This window comes from Aquarana catesbeiana, linkage group LG02, assembly GCF_042186555.1.
Source record: "Aquarana catesbeiana isolate 2022-GZ linkage group LG02, ASM4218655v1, whole genome shotgun sequence".
Taxonomy (NCBI): domain Eukaryota; kingdom Metazoa; phylum Chordata; class Amphibia; order Anura; family Ranidae; genus Aquarana; species Aquarana catesbeiana.
Window position 1 is genome coordinate 581296951 of NC_133325.1, and position 21587 is coordinate 581318537.

General features: G+C 44.1%; 1 protein-coding gene across 1 annotated transcript in view; it reads right to left on the reverse strand.

Moving 5' to 3' along the window:
* Positions 1 to 21587, reverse strand: part of SLC9A1 (solute carrier family 9 member A1) — a 150293-nt gene that overhangs the window by 7434 nt on the left and 121272 nt on the right. Inside the window, exon 10 of the mRNA XM_073616168.1 lies at positions 19143 to 19244. Coding sequence (XP_073472269.1) covers positions 19143 to 19244 — 102 coding nt within the window. The remainder of the gene's footprint in view (positions 1 to 19142; positions 19245 to 21587) is intronic.

Below are 21587 nucleotides of genomic sequence, written 5' to 3' on the forward strand. Positions count from 1 at the left end.
CACAGTGACCCCAATTTTTTTGCATTGGTGTCAGTTTGTGACAGTTATAAGTGGTAGGGCAGTTAGTGGTAGCCCCCTTTAGGTCTAGGCTACCCCCCTAATAAAGTTTTAACCCCTTGATCAATCCCCGTCGCCAGTGTCACTAAGCGATCATTTTTCTGATCGCTGTATTCGTGTCACAGGTAATGCTAGTTAGGGAGGTAAGTATATAGGTTCGCCGTCAGTGTTTTATAGCAACAGGGACCCTACTACCTAATAGAGGTTTTAACACCCCGATTGCCCCCTAGTTAACCCTTTCACCAGTGATCACTGTTACGGGTGACGCTGGTTAGTTTGTTTTTTATAGTTTCAGGGCACCCGCCATTTATTACCTAATAAAGGTTTAACCCCCTAATCGCCCGGCGGTGATATAAGTTAAGTTTTAGGGTCAGATAAGGTCTGCGTCGCCCCAGGCAGCGTCAGGTTAGCGCCAGTACCGCTAACACCCACGCATGCACCATACACCTCCCTTAGTGGTATAGTATCTGAACGGATCAATATCTGATCCGATCAGATCTATACTAGCGTCCCCAGCAGTTTAGGGTTCCCAAAAACGCAGTGTTAGCGGGATCAGCCCAGATACCTGCTAGCACCTACGTTTTGCCCCTCAACCCAGCGCTGCCCAACCAAGTGCAGTATCGATCGATCACTGTCACTTACAAAACACTAAACACACATAACTGCAGTGTTCACAGAGTCAGGCCTGATCCCTGCGATCGCTAACAGTTTTTGTTGGTAGCGTTTTGATACAGTCGCTAACAGTCAGGAGCTTTTTTGCCTGTGAGTCTCACTAGTGTACCACTAAATTTAGAGCCCAAAATGGCAAATCGAAGGTACACTAGTGAAGAGGCCAACACGTTTCTGAGCACGACAGATAATGAAGAGGAAGTCACTCTTCTGTCATATTCAGGCTCAGAATACGATCGACGTATGTAGACAGCGGCTCCATGACAGATAGCTCTGACGACGGAGTTTTGGTCCCTGCCAAGGTCAGGCGTACCAGACCCCGATCTACTTCTTCTGTCCTTGATGTGCAAGAACCGCAGGTCCCTCGTATGGGAGCAGAGAAGTACTAGCGCCGCTATTCCTTCTGGTGAACTGGCAAGCACCAGCGGCCTAGTACACCCTGGTCGTACATCCAGCACTGCAGTAACACTTGGTGACGTGGCGAGTCCCATAAGTGCAGTTCAAGCTGGTGAGGTGGCAAGCACAAGTAGTGTCCCGCTGCCACCAAGAAGACGAACACAGGCCCGTCGTGCCCATAGTGCCCTTCCTGCTGCATTCGCCAATCCAAATTGGGAACCCACCACTTCTGCAGCACCCGTACTTCCCCCATTCACTGGCCAACCCGGCATTCAGGTGGAAACAGTTGATTTTAAGTCACTGGATTTTTATTCGCTGTTTTTCACCGAAGATCTCTATAGATCTATTGTGGACCAAAGCAACTTGTACGCTGGTCAACACATCGCCACTATTCACCAGTCCTCCCTTGCCAGAGATTGGAAACCAATAACGGTTTCTGAATTTAAGATCTTTCTGGGCCTTTCCCTCCTCATGGGCATAACCAAAAAGAGTGAGTTGCGGTCATATTGGTCCACTGACCCAATTCACCATATGCCCGTGTTCTCTGCTTCCATGGCCAGGGCACGATACGAGCATATTTTGCGGTTCATGCACTTCAACAACAATGAACTGTCGTCCTCGTGGAGACCCTGAATACGATCGGCTCTACAAAATTCGGCCCCTCGTAAACCACTTCAACCAACGTTTTGCAGACTTGTTTACTCCCCATCAAGTTGTCTGCGTTGATGAGTCTCTGATTAAGTTTTCTGTCCGCTTGTCATTCAAACAGTACCTTCCCAGCAAGCGTGCCAGATACGGGGTCAAGATGTAGAAGCTCTGTGACAGGGCCACAGGCTATACATGTAGTTTTATGGTTTACGAGGGAAAAGATAGTCACGCAGAGCCGACAAACTGCCCCGACTACATAGGAAGCGCTGGCAAGATTGTGTGGGACTTGGTGTCACCCTTATTCGGAAAGGGGTACCACTTGTACGTGGACAATTATTACACGAGCGTACCACTTTTTAGTCACCTTTTTGATCATCAGATTGGAGCATGTGGCACCGTGCAACCTAATTGCCGGGGCACCGTGCGACCTAATTGCCGGGGCTTTCCCCAGCGGCTTGTAGATTCCCATCTTAGGCTGGGGGAGAGAGCCTGCTTGCAGTGTAATAATTTGCTCGCTATGAAGTGGAGGGATAACAATGTTTTCGTTCTTACCTCCCTTCATGCAGACACGACGGTCCAAATTACTACGGCGACTGTTGTTGTGGAGAAACCCCTCTGTGTCCACGAATATAACCTTAACATGGGAGGGGTGGACCTCAACGACCAGTTGGCGCCATACCTAGTTGCCCGTAAGGCCAGACGCTGGTACAAAAAAGTGTCTGTTTATTTCAATTGGCTTTGCTGAACGCTTATGTGCTATACAGAGCTTCAGGACGGACTGGATCCTTCCTTAAATTCCAGGAAGAGATCGTCAGAGCCGTTCTGTTTCCAGACAGTGCTCCACCTCACCTTCCCCAACCAAATGCAGTAAGCCGGCTGCATGAGAGGCATTTTCTTTATGTCCTCCCGAGTACCCCTACCCAACGAGCCCCCCAAAAAAGATGTCGTGTCTGCAGCAAGCGCGGATATAGGCGTGACACCCGCTATTATTGTCCCTCCTGTCCTGACAATCCTGGTCTTTGCATTGGTGAATGTTTTGAACGCTACCATACACTAGTTGAGTATTAGCGTAGGGTACAGCACTGCACAGACTAGGACACACTTTCACAGGGTCTCCCAAGATGCCATTGCATTTTGAGAGACCCGAACCTGGAAACTGTTACAGTTACAAAAAGTTAGTTCCAAAAAAAAAATTGTAAAAAAAAAAAAAAAAAAATATATAAAATAAAAAAACAAAAATAGTTGTCATTTTATTGTTCTCTCTCTATTGTTCTGCTCTTTTTTACTGTATTCTATTCTGCAATGTTTTACTGTTATTGTGTTTTTATCATGTTTGCTTTATAGGTATGCAATTTTTTTTATACTTTACTGTTTACTGTGTTTTATTGTTAACCATTTTTTTGTTTTCAGGTACGCCATTCAGCTGCAGTGCGGATTTATTTATCTTGACAGCAACAGCGTTTGCTCCCACGACACATAAAGCCGTGACTTCAGCGCTGTCGGAGGTGATTTCACCACCACAGTTACATACTTCAGCATATATGCCAAAGCATAGGGGCAGCAGAGGGCGGAAGAGCGTTTTGCTCCTAACTTTTGAGGGAGGATGCCCCCATCTCTCTCATTATGTGTATATGTATATATATATATATATATATATATATATATATATATATATATATATATATATATATATATATATATATATATATATATATATATATATATATATACATACATACATACACACACATACATATACATATATATACACACACACACACACACACACACACACACACACACACACATATATACATACACAGTGGGGACGGAAAGTATTCAGACCCCCCTTACATTTTTCACTCTATTATATTGCAGCCATTTGCTAAAATCATTTAAGTTCATTTTTTCCTCATTAATGTACACACAGCACCCCATATTGACAGAAAAACACATCAATTGTTGACATTTTTGCAGATTTATTAAAAAAGAAAAACTGAATTATCACATGGTCCTAACTATTCAGACCCTTTTCTCAGTATTTAGTAGAAGCACCCTTTTGATCTAATACAGCCATGAGTTTTTGTGAAAGATGCAACAAGTTTTTCACACCTAGATTTGGGGATCTTCTGCCATTCCTCCTTACAGATCCTCTCCAGTTCTGTCAGGTTGGATGGTAAACGTTGGTAGACAGCCATTTTTAGGTCTCTCCAGAGATGCTCAATTGGGTTTAAGTCAGGGCTCTGGCTGGGCCATTCAAGAACAGTCACGGAGTTGTTGTGAAGCCACTCCTTCGTTATTTTAGCTGTGTGCTTAGGGTCATTGTCTTGTTGGAAGGTAAACCTTCGGCCCAGTCTGAGGTCCTGAGCACTCTGGAGAAGGTTTTCGTTCAGGATATCCCTGTACTTGGCCGCATTCGTCTTTCCCTTGATTGCAACCAGTCGTCCTGTCCCTGCAGCTGAAAAACACCCTCACAGCATGATGCTGCCACCACCATGCTTCAATTTTGGGACTGTATTGGACAGGTGATGAGCAGTGCCTGTTTTCCTCCACATATACCGCTTAGAATTAAGACCAAAAGATCTATCTTGGTCTCATCAGACCAGACAATCTTATTTCTCACCATCTTGGAGTCCTTCAGGTGTTTTTTTTAGCAAACTCCATGTGGGTTTTCATGTGTCTTGCACTGAGGAGAGGCTTCTGTCGGGCCACTCTGCCATAAAGCCCCGAATGGTGGAGGGCTGCAGTGATGGTTGACTTTCTACAACTTTCTCCCATCTCCCGACTGCATCTCTGGAGCTCAGCCACAGTGATCTTTGGGTTCTTCTTTACCTCGCTCACCAAGGCTCTTCTCCCCCGATAGCTCAGTTTGGCCGGACGGCCAGCTCTAGGAAGGGTTCTGGTCATCCCAAACGTCTTCCATTTAAGGATTATGGAGGCCACTGTGCTCTTAGGAACCTTAAGTGCAGCAGAAATTTTTTTGTAACCTTGACCAGATCTGTGCCTTGCCACAATTCTGTCTCTGAGCTCTTCAGGCAGTTCCTTTTACCTCATGATTCTCGTTTGTTCTGACATGCACTGTAAGCTTTAAGGTCTTATATAGACAGGTGTGTGGCTTTCCTAATCAAGTCCAATCAGTATAATCAAACACAGCTGGACTCAAATGAAGGTGTAGAACCATCTCAAGGACGATCAGAAGAAATGGCCAGCACCTGAGTTAAATATATGAGTGTCACAGCAAAGGGTCTGAATACTTAGGACCATGTGATATTTCAGTTTTTCTTTTTTAATAAATCTGCAAAAATGTCAACAATTCTGTGTTTTTCTGTCAATATGGGGTGCTGTGTGTACATTAACGAGGAAAAAAATGAACTTAATTGATTTTAGCAAATGGCTCCACTATAACAAATAGTGAAAAATTTAAAGGGGTCTGAATACTTTCCGTCCCCACTGTGTGTGTATATATATATATATATATATATATATATATATATATATATATATATATATATATATATATATATATATATATATATATAGTGCATGTATGCCCAATCATGAAGGGAGGTATTCTAATGGTGGGCATACCCACCGATCAATCTCTTTTTTTCGTTCAGCCCACAGGCTGCATGAAAAAAAAGTTTACAATATATGCCCAACAAGGACAAGTAACGTTCCGGTATGTTGTTGGACTGAGTGGTTATACCAGAATGATGCCTGCAGGTTTAGGTATCATCTTGGTATCATTCTTTTCAGCCAGCGGTAGGCTTTCATGTAAAAGCAATCCTAGCAGCTAATTAGCCTCTAGACTGCTTTTACAAGCAGAGGGAGAGAATGCCGCCCCCCCCCCACCATCTTCCATGTTTTTCTCTGGCTCTCCTGTCCCAACAGGGAACCTGAGAATGCAGCCAGTGATTCAGCCAGTTGACCATAGTGCTGATCAGAGACCAGAATGGCTCCAAACATCTCTATGGCCTAAGAAACTGGAAGCTACGAGCATTTCATGACTTAGATTTCGCCGGATGTAAACAGCGCCATTGGAAAATTGGGAAAGCATTTTATCACACCGATCTTGGTGTGGTCAGATGCTTTGAGGGCAGAGGAGAGATCTAGGGTCTAATAGACCCCCAATGCTATCATAGGGGATATTTACATTCCCTGAGATAATAAAAATGATTAAAAAAAAATGAAAGGAACGGTTTAAAAATAAGCTAAAAAAGCAAAAAGCACCCCTGTTCTCCCCTGCTCTCGCACAAAGGCGAACACAAGCATCGGTCTGGCGTCAAATGTAAACAGCAATTGCACCATGCATGTGAGGTATCACTGCGAAGGTCAGATCGAGGGCAGTAATTTTATCAGTAGACCTCCTCTGTAAATCTAAAGTGGTAACCTGTAAAGGCTTTTAAAGGCTTTTAAAAATGTATTTAGTTTGTCGCCACTGCACGTTTGTGCGCAATTTTAAAGCATGTCATGTTCGGTATCCATGTACTCGGCCTAAGATCATCTTTATTATTTCATCAAACATTTGGGCAATATAGTGTGTTTTAGTGCATTAAAATTTAAAAAAGTGTGTTTTTCCCCAAAAAAATGCGTTTGAAAAATCGCTGCGCAAATACTGTGTGAAAAAAAAAAAAAAAAAAAAAAGAAACACCCACCATTTTAATCTGTAGGGCATTTGCTTTATAAAAAAAAAAAAAAAAAAAAAAAAAAAGTGTCAGAAAGGGCTTTGTCTTCAAGTGGTTAGAAGAGTGGGTGATGTGTGGCATAAGCTTCTAAATGTTGTGCATAAAATGCCAGGACAATTCAACCCCCCCCCCCCAAATGACCCTATTTTGGAAAGTAGACACCCCAAGCTATTTGCTGAGAGGCATTTCGAGTCCATGGAATATTTTATATTGTGACACAAGTTGCGGGAAAAAGACAATTTAAAAAAAGTTGTCACTAAATGATATATTGCTCAAATATGCCATGGGAATATGTGAAATTACACCCCAAAATACATTGTTGCTTCTCCCGAGTACAGGGATACCACGTGTGAGACTTTTGGGAGCCTAACCGCGTACGGGACCCCAAAAACCAAGCACCGCCTTCAGACTTTCTAAGGGCGTAAATTTCTGATTTCACTCTTCACTGCCTATCACAGTTTCGGAGGCCATGGAATGCCCAGGTGGCACAACCCCCCCCCCCCCCCCCAAATGACCCTATTTTGGAAAGTAGACACCCCAAGCTATTTGCTGAGAGGTATAGTGAGTATTTTGCAGACCTCACTTTTTGTCACAAAGTTTTGAAAATTGAAAAAAAAAAAAAAAAAAAGTTCTTCTTGTCTTTCTTCATTTTCAAAAACAAATGAGAGCTGCAAAATACTCACCGTGCCTCTCAGCAAATAGCTTGGGGTGTCTACTTTCCAAAATGGGGTCATTTGGGGGGGTTGTGCTATTTTGGCTTTTTATGGCCTTCAAAACTATGATAGGTAGTGAGGAGTGAATCAAAAATTTACGCCCTTAGAAATCCTGAAGGCGGTGCTTGGTCTTCGGGGCCCCGTATGCGGCTAGGCTCCCAAAAAGTCCCACACATGTGGTATCCCCGTACTCAGGAGAATCAGCAGAATGTATTTTGGGGTGCAATTCCACATATGCCCATTGCCTGTGTGAGCAATATATCATTTAGTGCCAACTTTGTGCAAAAAAAAAAAAAAAAAGTGTCATTTTCCTGCAACTTGTGTCAAAATATAAAATATTCCATGGACTCAACATGCCTCTCAGCAAATAGCTTGGGGTGTCTACTTTCCAAAATGGGGTCATTTGGGGGGGTTGTGCCATCTTGGCATTTTATGGCCTTCAAAACTGTGATTAGTGAGGAGTGAAATCAAAAATTTACGCCCTTAGGAATCCTGAAGGCGGTGATTGGTTTTCGGGGCCCCGTACGCGGCTAGGCTCCCAAAAAGTCCCACACATGTGGTATCCCCATACTCAGGAGATGCAGCTAAATTTATTTTTTGGTGCAATTCCACATATGCCCATGGCCTGTGTGAGCAATATATAATTTAGTGACAACTTTTTGTAATTTTTTTAAAATTTTTGTCATTATTCAATCACTTGGGACAAAAAAAAAAATTAATATTCAATGGGCTCAACATGCCTCTCAGCAATTTCCTTGGGGTGTCTACTTTCCAAAATGGTGTCATTTGGGGGGGGGGGGGGGGGTTGTACTGCCCTGCCATTTTAGCACCTCAAGAAATTACATAGGCAGTCATAAACTAAAAGCTGTGTAAATTCCAGAAAATGTACCCTAGTTTGTAGACGCTATAACTTTTGCGCAAACCAATAAATATACACTAATTGACATTTTTTTTTACCAAAGACATGTGGCCGAATACATTTTGGCCTAAATGTATGACTAAAATTGAGTTTATTGGATTTTTTTTTTATAACAAAAAGTAGAAAATATCATTTTCTTTTCAAAATTTTCGGTCTTTTTCCGTTTATAGTGCAAAAAATAAAAACCGCAGAGATGATCAAATACCATCAAAAGAAAGCTCTATTTGTGGGAAGAAAAGGATGCAAATTTTGTTTGGGTACAGCATTGCATGACCGCGCAATTAGCAGTTAAAGAGACGCAGTGCCAAATTGTAAAAAGTGCTCTGGTCAGGAAGGAGGTAATCCTACTCCTACTCCAGTAGTGGTGCTAGGACCTTTGTGAACACCCGGGGAGCTGTAGCTAGCCCGAAGGGTAGAGCCATAAACTGAAAATGATGTTCCTCTACTGCAAATTGCAGGAAACTCTGATGAGGCTGAAAGATAGGTACGTGTAAATACGCGTCCTTTATATCGACGGAGGCTAGAAAGTCTCCCATCTGGAGTGAGGCTACTACTGAGCAGACAGACTTCATCCGAAAGGACTGGATCAGTAGATACTGGTTCAGGGATCTTGGGTCCAAAATGGGCCGTGTCTCCGTTTGGTTTTCGAACCATAAACAGATTCAAGTAAAACCCTGTGCCCTTTTTGGGTACAGGAACCTCTACAAATCACTCCTTGATGCACATGATGTAGTGCCTGAAGCAATAAGTCTTTTTGGAGAATCCGAGGTAACGCTGGATCTTAAAAAACCTCTGAGGGGGAACCCCCCCGCAACGCTAGCTTGTAACTGCGGGATATAGTTGAGGTAACCCACTCGTCCTTAACCACTTGACGACCGCCTCACGCCGATGTACGTCGGCAAGGTGCCACGGACAGGCAAAATCACGTACATGTACGTGATTTGCCTTCCGCGGGTGGGGGGTCCGATCGGACCCCCCCCGGTGCCTGAGGCGGTCGTGTTTTGTCCCACGGCGATCGGAGGTGAGGGGGAAGCCATCCGTTCGTGGCCCCCCCCCTCACGATTGCCGCCGGCCAATCGAATCATTCCTTTGCTGCTGTATGCTAAACAGCAGCAAAGGAAATGATGTCATCTCTCCTCGGCTCGGTAATTTCCGTTCCGGCCCGAGGAGAGAAGACATCTATGTGAGTGCACAACACTACACACACACACAGTAGAACATGCCAGGCACACAAAACACACCGATCCCCCCCCCCCCCCCAATCACCCCCCCCCCTGTCACAAACTGACACCAAGCAGTTTTTTTTTTCTGATTACTGCATTGGTGTCAGTTTGTGACAGTTACAGTGTTGGGACAGTTACTGTTACCCCCCTTTAGGTCTAGGGTACCCCCCTAACCCCCTAATAAAGTTTTAACCCCTTGATCACCCCCTGTCACCAGTGTCGCTAAGCGATCATTTTTCTGATCGCTGTATTAGTGTCGCTGGTGACGCTAGTTAGGGACGTAAATATTGAGGTTCGCCGCCAGCGTTTTATAGCGTCAGGGACCCCCATATACTACCGAATAAATGTTTTAACCCCTTGATGGCCCCTTAGTTAACCCTTTCACCACTGATCACCGTATAAGTGTTACGGGTGACGCTGGTTAGTTCGTTTATTTTTTATAGTGTCAGGGCACCCGCCGTTTATTACCGAATAAAGGTTTAGCCCCCTGATCGCCCAGCGGTGATATGCGTCGCCCCAGGCAGCATCAGATTAGCGCCAGTACCGCTAACACCCACGCACGCAGCATACACCTCCCTTAATGGTATAGTATCTGTACGGATCAATATCTATACTAGCGTCCCCAGCAGTTTAGGGTTCCCAAAAATGCAGTGTTAGCGGGATCAGCCCAGATACCTGCTAGCACCTGCGTTTTGCCCCTCCGCCCAGCCCACCCAAGTGCAGTATCGATCGATCACTGTCACTTACAAAACACTAAACGCATAACTGCAGCGTTCGCAGAGTCAGGCCTGATCCCTGCGATCGCTAACAGTTTTTTTGGTAGTATTTTGGTGAACTGGCAAGCACCAGCCCCAGGCAGCGTCAGGTTAGCGCCAGTAGCGCTAACACCCACGCACGCAGCATACGCCTCCCTTAGTGGTATAGTATTTGTACGGATCAATATCTGATCCGATCAGATCTATACTAGCGTCCCCAGCAGTTTAGGGTTCCCAAAAACGCAGTGTTAGCGGGATCAGCCCAGATACCTGCTAGCATCTGCGTTTTGCTCCTCGGCCCAGCCCAGCCCACCCAAGTGCAGTATCGATCGATCACTGACACTTACAAAACACTAAATGCATAACTGCAGCGTTCGCAGAGTCAGGCCTGATCCCTGCGATCGCTAACAGTTTTTTTGGTAGCGTTTTGGTGAACTGGCAAGCACCAGCGGCCTAGTACACCCCGGTCGTAGTCAAACCAGCACTGCAGTAACACTTGGTGACGTGGCGAGTCCCATAAGTGCAGTTCAAGCTGGTGAGGTGGCAAGCACAAGTAGTGTCCCGCTGCCACCAAAAAGACAAACACAGGCCCGTCGTGCCCTTCCTGCTGCATTCGCCAATCCTAATTGGGAACCCACCGCTTCTGCAGCGCCCGTACTTCCCCCATTCACATCCCCAACCAAATGCAGTCGGCTGCATGAGAGGCATTTTCTTTATGTCCTCCCGAGTACCCCTACCCAGCGAACCCCCCCAAAAAAGATGTTGTGTCTGCAGCAAGCGCGGATATAGACGTGACACCCACTATTATTGTCCCTCCTGTCCTGACAATCCTGGTCTTTGCATTGGTGAATGTTTTGAACGCTACTATGTACTAGTTGAGTATTAACGTAGGGTACAGCATTGCACAGACTAGGCACACTTTCACAGGGTCTCCCAAGATGCCATCGCATTTTGAGAGACCCGAACCTGGAACCGGTTACAGTTATAAAAGTTAGTTACAAAAAAAAGTGTAAAAAAAAAAAAAAATATATGAAATAAAAAATAGTTGTCGTTTTATTGTTCTCGCGCTCTCTATTCTCTCTATTGTTCTGCTCTTTTTTACTGTATTCTATTCTGCAATGTTTTATTGTTATTATGTTTTATCATGTTTGCTTTTCAGGTATGCAATTTTTTATACTTTTCCGTTTACTGTGCTTTATTGTTAACCATTTTTTTGTCGTCAGGTACGCCATTCACAACTTTGAGTGGTTATACCAGAATGATGCCTGCAGGTTTAGGTATCATCTTGGTATCATTCTTTTCAGCCAGCGGTCGGCTTTCATGTAAAAGCAATCCTAGCGGCTAATTAGCCTCTAGACTGCTTTTACAAGCCGTGGGAGGGAATGCCCCACCCCCCCACCGTCTTCCGTGTTTTTCTCTGGCTCTCCTGTCTCAACAGGGAACCTGAAAATGCAGCCGGTGATTGAGCCAGCTGACCATAGAGCTGATCAGAGACCAGAGTGGCTCCAAACATCTCTATGGCCTAAGAAACCGGAAGCTACGAGCATTTTATGACTTAGATTTCGCCGGATGTAAATAGTGCCATTGGGAAATTGGGGAAGCATTTTATCACACCGATCTTGGTGTGGTCAGATGCTTTGAGGGCAGAGGAGAGATCTAGGGTCTAATAGACCCCAATTTTTTCAAAAAAAGAGTACCTGTCACTACCTATTGCTATCATAGGGGATATTTACATTCCCCGAGATAATAAAAATGATTAAAAAAAAAAAAAAAAAAATGAAAGGAACCGTTTAAAAAATAAGATAAAAAAGCAAAAAAATAATAAAGAAAAAAAAAAAAAAAAAAAAAAAAAAAAGCACCCCTGTCGCCCCCTGCTCTCGCGCTAAGGCGAATGCAAGCGGTGGTCTGTCGTCAAACGTAAACAGCAATTGCACCATGCATGTGAGGTATCACCGCGAAGGTTAGATCGAGGGCAGTAATTTTTGCAGTAGACCTCCTCTGTAAATCTAAAGTGGTAACCTGTAAAGGCTTTTAAAAATGTATTTATTTTGTTGCCACTGCACGTTTGTGCGCAATTGTAAAGCATGTCATGTTTGGTATCCATGTACTCGGCCTAAGATCATCTTTTATATTTCATCAAACATTTGGGCAATATAGTGTGTTTTAGTGCATTAAAATTTAAAAAAGTGTGTTTTTTCCCCAAAAAATGCGTTTGAAAAATCGCTGCGCAAATACTGTGTGAAAAAAAAAATGAAACACCCACCATTTTAATCTGTAGGGCATTTGCTTTAAAAAAATATATAATGTTTGGGGGTTCAAAGTAATTTTCTTGCAAAAAAAAAAAATAACTTTTTCATGTAAACAATAAGTGTCAGAAAGGGCTTTGTCTTCAAGTGGTTAGAAGAGTGGGTGATGTGTGACATAAGCTTCTAAATGTTGTGCATAAAATGCCAGGACAGTTCAAAACCCCCCCAAATGACCCCATTTTGGAAAGTAGACACCCCAAGCTATTTGCTGAGAGGCATGTCGAGTCCATGGAATATTTTATATTGCGACACAAGTTGCGGGAAAGAGACAAATTTTTTTTTTTTTTTTGCACAAAATTGTCACTAAATGATATATTGCTCAAACATGCCATGGGAATATGTGAAATTACACCCCAAAATACATTCTGCTGCTTCTCCTGAGTACGGGGATACCACATGTGTGAGACTTTTTGGGAGCCTAGCCGCGTACGGAACCCTGAAAACCAAGCACCGCCTTCAGGCTTTCTAAGGGCGTGAATTTTTGATTTCACTCTTCACTGCCTATCACAGTTTCGGAGGCCATGGAATGCCCAGGTGGCACAAAACCCCCCCAAATGACCCCATTTTGGAAAGTAGACACCCAAAGCTATTTTCTGAGAGGTATAGTGAGTATTTTGCAGACCTCACTTTTTGTCACAAAGTTTTGAAAATTGAAAAAAGAAAAAAAAAAAGTTTTTTCTTGCCTTTCTTCATTTTCAAAAACAAATGAGAGCTGCAAAATACTCACCATGCCTCTCAGCAAATAGCTTGGGGTGTCTACTTTCCAAAATGGGGTCATTTGGGGGGGTTTTGTGCCACCTGGGCATTCCATGGCCTCCGAAACTGTGATAGGCAGTGAAGAGTGAAATCATAAATTTACACCCTTAGAAATCCTGAAGGCAGTGATTGGTTTTCGGGGCCCCGTACGCGGCTAGGCTCCCAAAAAGTCCCACACATGTGGTATCCCCATACTCAGGAGAAGCAGCAGAATGTATTTTGGGGTGCAATTCCATATAGGCCCATGGCCTGTGTGAGCAATATATCATTTAGTGACAACTTTTTGTAAATTTTTTTTTTTTTTGTCATTATTCAATCACTTGGGACAAAAAAAATAAATATTCAATGGGTTCAACATGCCTCTCAGCAATTTCCTTGGGGTGTCTACTTTCCAAAATGGGGTAATTTGGGGGGGTTTTGTACTGCCCTGCCATTTTAGCACCTCAAGAAATGACATAGGCAGTCATAAACTAAAAGCTGTGTAAATTACAGAAAATGTACCCTAGTTTGTAGACGCTATAACTTTTGCGCAAACCAATAAATATACGCTTATTGACATTTTTTTTACCAAAGACATGTGGCCGAATACATTTTGGCCTAAATGTATGACTAAAATTGAGTTTATTGGATTTTTTTTATAACAAAAAGTAGAAAATACCGAAAATGTTGAAAAAAAATGATCTTTTTCCGTTTATAGCGCAAAAAATAAAAACCGCAGAGGTGATCAAATACCATCAAAAGAAAGCTCTATTTGTGGGAAGAAAAGGACGCAAATTTCGTTTGGGTACAGCATTGCATGACCGCGCAATTAGCAGTTAAAGCGACGCAGTGCCAAATTGGAAAAAGACCTCTGGTCCTTAGGCAGCATAATGGTCCGGGGCTCAAGTGGTTAACTAATGATCTCCAAATGTCCACAAAGTGTAGCAGCCTTCGCCCCACCCGATAGAGTGGGGGCATCCCCTCAAAAGGAGGGCTTGGTGCTGGGTTTAGAAGAATTTGGACCCAGGGCTTTCCCTGGCCTTGCGACTTGCCCCTGGCCCTAGCGCTCTGTTGGCAGCAGAACTGCCTTGGCACTGAGACATTTGAGGAAGCAGTCCCTGAGGTTTTAAACGAGGGATGCCTGGTGCTTTTCTTCACAGGAAGTAGAGAACTCTTCCTTATGGAAATCTTTTGGATATATTTGTCCAAATGATCACTAAATAAACATTCCCCCATGAAAGGGGAAACCTGCCAATAACTTCTTACAAGGAAGCTCGGCTGACCAGTTCGTAAGCCACAAAAGTCTGCGCATATGTACAGACAAGAGAGCCAAACTAGAAACCTGCTGTATTGAATCCTTTAAGGCGTCAACAGCAAAACACAGCTCTCAAGGAATAACTGCCTATTTTTCAGGCAGATCATCCTCCTGGTTAGGCCTGTCAGGCCTTCTGATCTGCTCCTTTACGGACTGGCAGATACCAATTGCTGCAACAGCTGGCTGAATAGCTGAACTGGCCAAAGAAAAGGAAGCCTTTAATAATGACTCCAATTTCTTATCAACAGGGTCTTTCAAGCCCTGTGCGTTATCTGACAAGTCAAGTTCTTGTTTAAGGAAGAGACTGCTGCATCTACGGCTGGCATGCTCCACTTCTTAAACTTTTCATCCATGGGATATAAAAAGGGAAAACCTCTTTAGGAGGAACAAAAATCCTGTCAGGATGTTCCCAATCAGCATACACCGCCTGTTCCAACAGACGGTGTAAGGGCTCTTTCACACGGGGCGGATCAGTGATGATCCACCCCGTGAACACCCGCTTGCTCAGCGGGGATCGCTCCGCCGATCCCCGCTGAGCAGGAAGATGACAGGTCCATCGCTGCACACTGTGCAGCGACGGACCTGTCAGAGCGCCGCTCTCCCCTATGGGGGATCGGATGATGACGGACCGTAGTGTCCGTCGTCACCCGATCCAATAACGGATGGAAAAGTAGGGTTTTCCTCCATTACACTTTTCGGATCGGAGCGGGTCGGATGTCAGCGGACATGTCACCGCTGACATCCGATGCTCCATAGGGATACATGTATGTCCGTTTTTCATCCGAAAACGGAAGGATGAAAAACGGACATACGGATCCTCCGTGTGAAAGAGCCCTAAGGGGAAAGCCTGTGGGCCTGAAGAGGCCTCAGGGATCCCAAAGAGGACCAGGGAGGCTCAATAACCTCTGCAAGAGACAACTTAAAAGGCAGAACAAACAATTTCGGTAAGAGGCAGGATCAAAAGCCTCCGATTGAGAGACAGACACCAACTAGATATCTTCTTGTCCAGATTGCTCGGAAGCAGACTCATCCGCTAGGCCATCCACAGAATCCTGAGCTTTTGGCCTCATGCACACGAGACGCTGTTAAACGCGTGTTCAGAGGCAGTTGGACACTTTTCAACTGCCCCCGAACTCATTCAATGTTATCCTATGTGTCCATATACACAGACTCATTTTTTGGCGTTTTTAGGCAGTTGCGTTTAACCTCGTTTTTCCAGAAGCAAAAAAATGGGTTCAGACGCAACAGTTTTCCACGTTTCAGACGTTTTTAAAGGAACCCTATTTTTTGGACTAGAAAACACAGAAATATGATGGTAAACTGCAGCAGAGAATGGCATTTTGCGACCCGAATTTGGAGCCCCATATCTCGGGGCCACTTGGTGCTAGGAACCCCAAATTTGGATATGTTGTAGTGTTAGTTCCACTCTGTTGGCACACTAAACTTGGAGTTCCTAGCACCAGGTGGCCCTGAGATATGGGGCCCCAAATTCGGGTCACAAAAATGTAATTCTCTGCTGCAGAAAAGTGCTTGACATTTTGCGACCCGATTGGGGCCCCATATCTCGGGGACACTTGGTGCTAGGAACCCCAAATTTGGTGTGCTAACACAGTGGAACAATACAACATATCCAAGCACCAAGTGGCTCCGAGATATGGGGCCCCAAAGTCGGGTCGCAAAATGTCAAGCATCTGCAGCAGAGAATTACATTTTGTGACCCGACTTTGGGGCCCCATATCTCGGGGCCACTTGGCGCTAGGCAAATTTGGATATGTTGTAGTGTTAGTTCCACTGTGTTTGCACACCAAATTTGGGGTTCCTAGCACCAAGTGGCCCCAAGATACGGGGCCCCAAATTTGGGTCGCAAAATGTAATTCTCTGCTCTGCAGACACTTCTAGACGCAAACGCGGTAAAACGCGGCTAAACGCAGCGTGCAAACACGGCAAAATGGGCGTTTCTAAACGCCGGTTTCAGCTTTTAAAAACGTGTTCAGCAGAGTTTGCACCGGCGTTTCGTGTGCATGAAGCCTTAAGCTCTTCCCCATCCTCAACCCATTCCTGCTCCAGACTCTGGGGAGGGGGATCTTTCACGCTTCTTGCCACCCTGTAGGTTGGAGGCAATCATGCCAGTAATCCTGTGCTCTAACCCGGCTAGGGCTTAAGACAGTTCATCCTTAGTGATAAAGGGTGAAGCAGCAGCGTTGACTGTAGGCAATCCCAGATAGGCGCAGCGGCTCAGATTCCCCGAAAGCCTCTGGTCCTTCAGGGGATACGACTAGGTTCATTAGGAACTACTGATGACATAGGTGTGCCCTTCCCTGTAGTGTTAGTCCCACTCCTCTTTTTTGAAGACATTTACTAGCCACAAAAAGGGAGTACCTGGGTGTAGTATTAACACCTCAGAAGGGAGACCCTTTAATAGGGCTCACCAAGCCCCTAGGCAACAAACCTGCTAAGCACCTTTAGCCTGCCAAGCAACACCTGGTGACTCATGTGACCAGTGTAAGGAGAAATGAACCTCTGCAAATGCCCGGTTTGGAGCCTGCTCTGTGTCCCACAGCTGCCTTCTGGAAGCCCCGCATACAGTGTTGCATGACTAAGTAATTGTCATTCAAAATTTGAGAGCACCGAAAGCTGAAAATTGGTCTGGTTAGAAAGAGGGTTTAAGTGCCCAGTGGGCAAGTGGTTAAGAACTATCTTCAATGTAAGGACAACAAGGAGTCCTGGAAGAGATGGTTTGGCCCCCACAGAGCCCTGATCTCAACATCATCCAGTCTGTCTGGGATTACATGAAGAGACAGAAGGATTTGAGGCAGCCTACATTCACAGAAGATCTGTGGTTAGTTCTATAAGATGTCTGGAAAAACCTGACAAGTGCCTACAAAAATTGTGTGCAAGTGTACCTAGAAGAATTGGTGCCGTTTTGAAGGCAAAGGGATTGGATTTGGATTTCTCTTTTGTTCATTTACTTTCCATTTTTTATTAACAAGAACTATTAAAACGTATTTCTGAAAGCATTCCTAATTTACAGCATTCTTTCACACTTTCCTTAATTATCAGCCCTAAAATTAAATGTGTGCAAAAAAAAAAAAAAAAAGGCCCTGGTGGTTGTCCATGGAAAATTTTGAGTGCCATAGTTTTTGCGATTGGACAGGTGCACTGAATTTCAACGCTTGACATGTTTGGTATCTATTTACTTGACAAAACCTACATTATATTTTACCAAAAATTGGGCGAGTAGGTTCTGTAGAAAATATGCACAAAAGTCCTGCAGCATAAAATTTTGCAAATGCCACCATTTTCCATGATCTTCCCACTTTTTTGGGCTAAAAATTACTTCAAAACACCCATACAATTTTCAGATTTTCTGAAAGCAGATTTTAAACGTGTAAAAAAATAAATAAAAATAATTAAACCATTTGTCTACTGTGGCAATTTAAGGAAACACAGGTCCTTCCCCCTCTGTTCTTATGATCCCCTCCTATTACTGCAAAACTGGAGCACGATAGGAGTGGTAAGGGGTATCTTACACCTTTGATTGCAGGTGTTTAATCTCCTGAAGGAAGCAGGATAACCCAATGTACCTGAATTATTTCATCCTGTACTTTAACCACTTCATTACCGGCCCATAGTAATATGACGCCTGCAGGAGAGATCTCCCATCCTGGGCGGGCGTCATATGACTTCCTGGGTTTCCCGGCCGTCTAGGGGACGCCTGCCGCGTTGCTCGGGACCTGGTGTGTGTGCCCGGTGGCCGCGATTGCCGGTAACACAACAGGACCGTGGATTTGTGTGTTTACACGCTGTCAGGAGAGGAGACCGATCTGTGTTCCCAGTACAGAGGAACATTGATCGGTCTCCTCCCCTTGTGAGTCCCCTCCCCCTACAGTTGGAATCACTCCCTAAGAAAACAATTAACCCCTCGATCACCTAGTGTTAACCCCTTCCCTGCCTGTCACATTTACACAGTAATCAGTGCAATTTTATAGCACTGATCGCTGTATAAATGTGAATGGTCCCAAAAATGTGTCAAAACTGTCCGATATGTCTGTCGCAGTCACGAAAAAAAAAAAAAAAAAGCCATAAATCTAACTTTTGTGCAAACCAATCAATATACGCCTATTGCGATTTTTTTTTACCAATAATATGTGGAAGAATGCATATCGGCCTAAACCGAGGAAAAAAAAATTTGTTTTTTTTTTTTAAAAATTGGGATATTTATTATAGCAAAAAATAAAAAAAAAAAAGTTTTTTTTTCAAAATTGTTGCTCTTTTGTTTATAGTGCAAAAAATAAAAACCGCAGGGGTGATCAAATACCACCAAAAAAAAGCTCTATTTGTGGGAGAAAAAGGACATCAATTTTGTTTGGGTACAACGTTGCACGACCGCGCAATTGTCATTCAAAGTGCGACAGCGCTGAAAACTAAAAATTGGTCTGGGCAGGAAGGGGGTGAAAATGCCCTGTATTGAAGTGGTTAATGAACTCCAAGAAATGGATTTTACAGCAAGTCTAAAATTCTATTTTTCATGACCGGATCTTTGTCATCTACAGTTTGGTATGTCTTACCATACAAATACAATAAAAAAAATATTGATACAAAAAAAAGAAAGGAGCGACAGCGAAATTTCCACAGCACTGAAAATATTCGATATGTTTTGTGAAAAAAAGGCCGTGCTTTATTAGTTTCAGTCAAAGTTTCTTCACATTAAAAGCACTTACCCTCTGGTCTATTTGATTTATTTTTTGTCTTCTAAGTAACATCTGATTCCAGGCCTCTTCATAGGGATCAGCTACCAATGTGTGACGATTGTATGAGCGTAGCTGGAGAGATTGTAGTTAAAACAAACATGTTAAAAAAAAAAAAAAAAAAAAAAGAAGAAGAAGACCATATTCTATTGCATACAAAGTTACATTACATGTCTAGGTAAACAGACTTTGATTTAAAGCCTCAACCCTGCTCTACATTAACCACTTGCCGACCGCCGCACACCGATATACGTCGGCACAATGGCAGCGGTGGGCAAATGGGCGTAACTGTACATCCCCTTTAATTAGCGGGGCTAGCGGGCACACACCCGCCGCGCACAGAGTGACCGTGCTTGTGGGACCCGCGGACACGATTTCCGCCGGTGTCCCGCGATCATGTCACGGAGCTGCAGAACGGGGAGATGCCTATGTAAACAAGGCATTTCCCCATTCTGCCTAGTGACATGACCGGAATCTACTGCTCCCTGTCATCGGGAGCAGTGATCTCTGTCATGCCAGTGGTAGGGCCCCCCCCACAGTTAGAATCACTCCCTAGGACACACTTAACCCCTTGATCGCTCCCTAGTGTTTAACCCCTTCCCTGCCAGTGTCATTTACACAGCAATCAGTGCATTTTTATAGCACTGATCGCTGTATAAATGACAATGGTCCCAAAATAGTGTCAAAAGTGTCCGATGTGTCCGCCGTAATGTCACAGTCACGATAAGAAAAAAAAAAAAATAAAAACCCTTACAGATCCCTCCATCCACACAAGTGTTTTGTATACAGGGATTTTCCCCACTATGATATGGTATCATGAAAGTGCCCCCCCCCCCCCCCCCCCCCCGCTTTCAGAATACACAAATCAGATCAAATGCTGGTTTTCCAGCATCAGAAAAAAAAAGGGGGGGGGGGGAATGGAATTAGGGATCAATTCCAAACGAAAGCAATTCGTCAAAGAGGAGCAGGCAATTAAAAATAGAAATAACATTTATTGATAACTCACTTGAACAGTTTAAAAACAGGTACCGCCACCAATTCTTAAAATAGACAACGTTGTCTTGGACAAACACAGATGGCCACCACACATAAAAACCATGCACACCTCCTATAAAGTGGGTACAAGATGATGTCTCCTATTGGGTGTGGCTGTGCTATGGAGAGCGTGATCAGCATGACGCCATCACGCTCTCCATAGCGCAGCCACAGACCCACCCACCAGCCTTGGGAACTCCGTCCGCACTTCTGTGAGGTCATTCAAACGAGCCCGGGAACTGGATGCATGCATGTATCTTACCGCTCACCGCATCTCACCAGTTAAGCACCATGTTCCCCGCTCATCACCAGCTGGACTTCACTGGCAATACTACGGATCCGGCTGGAAGATAGTTTGACCGGATACCCGGAGACGGTTCGAGCAAGATACGGCTTTCATCTGACCGGTGTCACATCCCTGTGCCTACATTTGGGTGAGATCTTACCTCTATACCCCATTATTGGGATTCATTATTCATATTCTGTTCTTTTCCCCTAAATGCACTGATGATTTGCCTGACACAGCTGTCCATCTAAGCCTGCTCCATTCCTCCAATTCCCACGGTCACTCAGATACAGGACTTCCTCCCTTGCAATCTGTCTACCACAGCAATATATGTCTATGGTGAACTCTGCATACTAGGACTGTAATTCTTTATGCATAGCGCTAAGTCGGTCACTGTTAGTTCCCCTCGTTGACATTTGCATATTGGACGTTAATCCCATATAGGCTGTATTCAACATCCACCTTCCCTCCATCCGCAATCAGCCTGAACGCTGACACTTATCAGGACAATCAGCTTCCTGCTAGATGACCAAATAGGAGACATCATCTGGTACCCACTTGATAGGAGGTGTGCATGGTTTTTATGTGTGGTGGCCATCTGTGTTTGTCCAAGACAACGTTGTCTATTTTATGAATTGGTGGCGGTACCTGTTTTTAAACTATTTGATTGGTGTTCAAGTGAGTTATCAATAAACTTTATTTCTATTTTTGTTAATTGGCTGCTCCTCTTTGATGAATTGCTATCGTTTGGAATTGATCCCCAATTCCATTTCTCCCCTCCCTTTTTTCTGATATGTGTAATTAATTCAGGGGAGCACACCCACATTATGGCCTGAGCGCCACCGGTGTTAGCAATTACTTCTACCATATATAGGCATAGATACCATTGAACCTCTGCCTGTTGTCACTACATAGTCAAGAAGAGCCTGTTTGTTCTTTTTTACTCCCTTGTTGTCTTATGTATGGTTTTCCAGCATGGCCAGTCAACAGAAGCCGGTCATTAGAACAGAGAATAAACACATAGAAAGTCGGCCAGTTCCTGCTGAACCAAATGAATTTTGGTACATGTGTATCCTGCTTTAGACCGACAACACTGT